The sequence below is a fragment of the Diadema setosum genome (assembly GCF_964275005.1).
Source record: "Diadema setosum chromosome 20 unlocalized genomic scaffold, eeDiaSeto1 Scaffold_20_unloc_1, whole genome shotgun sequence".
Classification (NCBI taxonomy): domain Eukaryota; kingdom Metazoa; phylum Echinodermata; class Echinoidea; order Diadematoida; family Diadematidae; genus Diadema; species Diadema setosum.
Window position 1 is genome coordinate 199,537 of NW_027307649.1, and position 5,720 is coordinate 205,256.

At 46.0% G+C, this 5,720-nt stretch overlaps 1 protein-coding gene across 1 annotated transcript; it reads left to right on the forward strand.

The window, feature by feature from the left end:
- The first annotated feature begins 743 nt into the window (after positions 1-743).
- Positions 744-5,423, forward strand: LOC140245673 (uncharacterized). The gene has a single exon (XM_072325219.1). It carries the CDS (start codon positions 744-746, stop codon positions 5,421-5,423), a length of 4,680 nt encoding a protein of 1,559 aa, XP_072181320.1.
- Positions 5,424-5,720: the final 297 nt, after the last annotated feature.

Sequence of the window (5,720 nt, forward strand, 5' to 3'; positions counted from 1 at the left end):
GTCGAGACGTTTTGTGGGGACATCTTGCGAACACAGACAGTGCTGTATTGGACGTGTGGTGTATTAGAGGCTGCGTGTATTGGTATAGCCAATGCAGACGTCGACTACAGTATCTAAGTTGAGTGCTCACACTAACGATAATTTTTATGTGATTGCATAGACTTAATGCCAAGCTCCTTCACAAGGCATTACCCTGTTGTAGAATTTACACATGAGTAAATAAACAAAGTGGTGTCAAACGGTCAGTCAAACATTGATTTGTGTGCACGTGAATTCATAATCGTGTTTACATCATGGGCCTATTAAAGTTTTAGTGTGGCTGTGTAGCTATAACGGTAGTTATTATTGCCATTAGTAGATGAACTAGCAGGTATAAAAAAAAAAAAAATATAACCACAGAGTGACAAGGTGCAAGGTCACTATGTGACAATTTTGGAGGTCCCACCGAGACCTGCTAACGTTAGATCTATGTTAGGTGGTGTAAGACACAGCCATAGACTGGTAAAGAAAATTAAAGGCTTCCTTATCATGTGGTTGATTTAAGGTGTTATGTAGTTGAGCATGGTATTGTATGCAGTGTATGCATGTATTAAGGTGTGTACTGGTTAAGAGTAGACCTGGTTGAGGTTGTGTCGAATTCGCAGTTAAAAGTCTGAGCGGAGTATTCAGTGAATTGTTGTGAATTGGGAGTGGATTTTTCTCCTGGTTGATGTTCTTTTGGTTGGCTGTTGTTGGATGATACGATGGCAACTCCAGAACAAATTAGAGACTTTGCCACCCTTGGTAGGGAACTTGGTTACTCCGGTGGAGAGTTGAATAGTTTCGTGAATGCTCGTTGTGATGAGGCTGCAGAGAAAATGCGGGCTGAGGAAAGAGCCAAGGTCCGGGAACATGAAATGAAAATGGCTGAAATGAGATCGACAAATTCCAGTAGTAGTACGCATGTGGATTTGAGTGGTTTGCACTTGAAAATAGGCAAGTTTGACGAGAATCGGGATAGGTTCGATGCCTATATCAACAAGTTTGAGTTGTTTGCTGACAGTCAGAAGATCCCTACTGAATTCAAGGCCTTATATCTGATTTCAAATCTGAGTGGCAAAGCCCTTGAAGTGGTGAACAGAATGGAGCCTGCTGATAGAGATGATTATGCAAGAGTCAAACAGGAGTTGATGGTGCATTTTCAGTTGACTGAAGAAGGGTATCGCAGGAAGTTTAGGACTGCACGGCCAGAGAAAGGAGAAAGGCCACATCATTTTGCGACGAGGCTCAGAGGGTATCTGGTGCAGTGGATTGAGTTGTCAGGGATCGATGAAGAGTATGATAAGTTGTTTGATCTAGTCCTACGGGAACAATTTTTGAATAATTGTTCAAAGGAAGTGGTGGCATTTTTGAAAGAAAGGGATTGTGATTCAATGGAGGCGGTCAGTAAGAATGCTGATGTGTATGTAAATGCACATGGTGTGCACACATTTGGACAGCAATCAAAGACATCTGATCAGAATCAGAAATGGGGAGGTTCAAAGCCCTCACAAGGTGGTGTGAAAAACACACCAGGCAGTCCGAAACCCCCACAGCGCCCATTTGAAGTGAGGGGAAGGAATCAGCCATCACAGGGTAAGAAAACCCAGTACGGGGCTGGGCGCGGAGATGGCCCGAGGGGTTGTTATCAGTGTGGGAGTCCTACACATTTGAAGAGGGATTGTCCCATGGTGCGTGTGAAATCAGCTCAAGCAATGGTTGGTACAGAGGTGCTAACTGAAGAATCAGAAATGACACGGTCAAACATGGATGCTAGCACGCCGTCAGCTGGCAGTCCAGGAAACTCAATAGGTAGTTTGAGGTCAAATGACGGGGGTGGCAAACAGCCACAGGCAACAGGGCAATCAGCTGCGTGCATGCCTGTTGGAAATCATGTGCCCGTGGACGGGTATCAGAAAGTTGAAAAGCTGGGAATGGCTTACGGACAAGTAAGTGCGATGATGAATCGTATGCCAGTTGTTTCAGGCAGGTTATATCCTGGTGAAGTTCCAATTTCAGTACTCCGTGACACAGGATGCAGTACATGCGTTGTTAAGTCCAGACTGGTTGAGAGACATCAGCTGACTGGGAAGTGTCAAACAGTGAGGTTGATTGATGGAACAGTCAAGCGATTTCCAGTCGCAAAGGTAGAGTTAGACTCTCCATATTTTTCAGGTGAGATTGAAGCATTGTGTATGCCGGATTGCTTGTGTGGAGTGATTGTTGGGAATGTCACTGGTGCACGTGAGCCCAATGATCCAGATTTGAAGTGGGTGCCCAGAGGGGGCAAAGCATTGAGTGACGATGCTGATCAGGAGGATGATGGTGGTAGATACGTCATTGGAGATGGTGAGCAAACTGTAGATACCAAGGTTGATGGCGTTGATAAGGAAGAGGTTGACAATCTTTCTGAGGTGAAAGAAGATGATCCACAGGTGATGGCAGTCGAAACCCGATCTCAGAAAGAAGACCAGGTGTTGGGCGAGACAGAGTGTTCAGTCAGGAATGATGACAGTGGAGTGCAAGCTGTCATGGCTGTGGAGACACGGGCCCAAAAAGCACGCAGTGCAAAACCCAAGAAGGGATTAGTTGTGGTCGATTCGGTCAAAGTCGCAGATCCGCCAGAGTTTCGTCAGAAACAGAAAGATGACCCCACTCTTCGAGCATCGTGGGATAAGGTTGGTGTGACTGATAATTCCAGGTATCTGTTCCGGGTAGATCAAGGTTGCCTATTGAGGCAGGAAAGAGATCCGCAAAACCCGACAGAGGGGATTGGCCCAAAACTTGTTGTGGTGCCAAAGGAATATCGTGCTGATATCATGCATTTGGCACATGAGTCATTGTTTGGTGGTCACTTAGGGATCAACAACACATTGTCAAAGGTAAAGACACAGTTCTTTTGGCCGGGCATGTATGAAGACATTGCCAATTTCTGCCGATCATGTGATGTATGTCAGAAGACCATCAGCAAAGGCAAAGTACCCAAGGTGGAGTTAGGTAGACTACCAACAATCGAGGTACCATTTCAGCGTATCGCCATCGATTTGATGGGGCCGTTCACTCCCTCTGAACGTGGTCACACCTACATATTGACAATTGTAGATTATGCCACGAGGTATACGGAAGCGATTCCGTTGAAGTCAATAACGACAGTCGATGTCGCAGAAGCACTGGTGACAGTGTACAGTCGAGTGGGTATACCGCAAGAGGTTATGTCTGACCTAGGACCCCAATTTGTCTCTGACTTGATGAAAGAAGTCTGCCGGTTATTGTCAATCAAGCAGTTGACGAGTTCCCGATACCATCCCATGTGCAACGGGCTAGTGGAACGGTATAATGCTGTGGTGAAATCGTCTTTGAAGCGGTTGTGCACAGAGGAGCCACGCCAATGGGATAGGTATCTTCCTGCCCTTTTGTTTGCTTTGCGAGAGGCACCAAGCTCAAGCCTGGGTTTTTCTCCATTTGAATTACTATACGGTCGGCATGTGAGAGGACCCATGGAGGTTTTGAGAGAGCTGTTGACAAACGATGCTGTCGAGCCAGAAAGAAAGAGTGAGTATGAGTATGTCATCGAGTTGAGAAAGAGACTTGTTGAGTCATGGCAGATGGCACAGGAAAATTTGAAGCAGTCGGCAAAGCGGTACAAGACCTACTATGATCGAGGTGCGAAGAAACGGAAGTTGAAGATCGGAGACAAAGTCTTGGTGTTACTGCCGACGGAGCAAAACAAGCTCTTGGTCAAATGGAAAGGGCCATATGAGGTGGTCGGTGCCAAGTATGACTATGACTACGTAGTGGATGTAGATGGCATGAAAAAGACATTCCACATAAACATGCTCAAGCGATACTTCAGCAGGGTAGCAGAGGAAGAAACTGCTGGAAGTTGTTTCGAGATGTGCCATGATGGTGGTGTAGATGAGTTGTGGAGTGACGAAGGCATGGAAAACAACGATGATGTGTTCACTGAGATACCAGAAATGCCTTGTCCGATTCAGAGAGAATTCGTTGAGGATGTACAGCTGGATGTTTCCCTAGACGAGGTGAAACAAGAGCAGATCAGACGATTATTGTGTGAGTATCAGGATGTGTTCACAGATGTACCAAAGAAGTCAAGTATTGCAGAGTGCAAGATACACTTGACCACAGACGAACCGGTGCGGTCACCACCATACCGCGTACCCCAAGCGTTGCAAGGTGAAATCCAGAAGGAGGTTGAGATGATGATGAAATTGGGTGTTATTGAACCATCTGACTCTCCCTATGGTCATCCGATTGTGATGGTAAAGAAACCGGATGGAACCAACCGTTTCTGTATCGATTTTCGGCGCCTTAATAAGGTTACGGTTTTCGATCCTGAGCCGATGCCGGTGCAGCAAGACTTGTTTGCGTCACTTGCAAAGAGCAAGTATTTCAGTAAATTGGACTTATCAAAGGGATACTGGCAGCTCCCTTTGAGAGACTCAGACAAGGCCAAGACAGCATTTCTGACACCGATAGAACAATTCCAATTCAGATACATGCCATTTGGACTTGTCACAGCAGGGGCCCAATTCACGAAGATGATGAGAAAGCTGCTATTGGGTGTTCCCAATGTGGTGACCTATATTGACGATGTGTTGGTGCACACAAACTCGTGGGAGGAACATGTGACCACACTCTCAGCCGTGTTGAGTAGACTGCGGGAGGCCAACTTGGCAGCTCGACCAACCAAGTGTGCGCTGGGATTTCAGTCCATAGAGTTCCTTGGCCATGAGGTGAGTGAGGGGATCCTACAGACGAGCGAACGTCTCACAAAGAAGATTGCCGAGGCCCCAAGACCGGTGACCAAGAAGCAGGTCAGATCCTTCCTAGGCCTTACCGGCTATTACCGGGATTTTATACCCAACTATGCCGATGTGGCATTGCCCCTCACAAATCTCACGAAGAAGGGAAGTCCCGAGAAGGTGAAGTGGGGAGAAGGCGAAGAACAAGCATTCCTCGGGTTGAAGAAGAGCTTGATCAAGCCACCCATTCTACACCTACCCGATGAGACCAAGGTATTCAAGTTGAAGGTCGATGCCTCAGACACTGGCCTTGGTGCTGTTCTAATGCAAGAACGGAATGGCGAAGACTTCCCAGTGGCTTACGCAAGTCGGAAACTCCTTCCGAGGGAATGTCGTTATGCCACTATCGAGAAGGAGTGTCTTGCGATTGTTTGGGCCATTCGCAAGTTCGAGTTCTATCTGTGTGGCCGGTCTTTCGAAGTACACACAGATCACAAGCCGCTAACGTACATACAGGCGAAGAAAATGCACAACAAAAGAATCATGCGATGGTGCATGAGCCTACAGGAGCACAGGTTCAGGCTCGTCTCTGTAAAGGGCAAAGACAATGTGGCTGCAGATGCCATGAGCCGCCTAGTGTGAACCTACAACACAGAGTAGACGGTCAAATTCAAATGGAACATAGTAAAGCCAAGATAACCAATTCTGACAAAACATTTTTTTTTTTATATACAGTGTTTATTGCATATATCTGACGTCAGTACAGTATTATAAGATTTTTCTTCAGGTTACAAAGATGCATTATCATGGAAGTCTACTTTAAATGTACAGGCAACATGGTTGGCTGTAGACAGGTGTTAATATGGACATATACATGAAAAAAAAATCAATAAGTTCAGTAACTCCTTTGTACATGTTTTGTTTGCTAAGAACAAAATG

Bases quoted from the DNA above. Each gene is read 5' to 3' on its own strand.
- LOC140245673 (XM_072325219.1), top strand. From the start codon at position 744: ATGGCAACTCCAGAACAAATTAGAGACTTTGCCACCCTTGGTAGGGAA.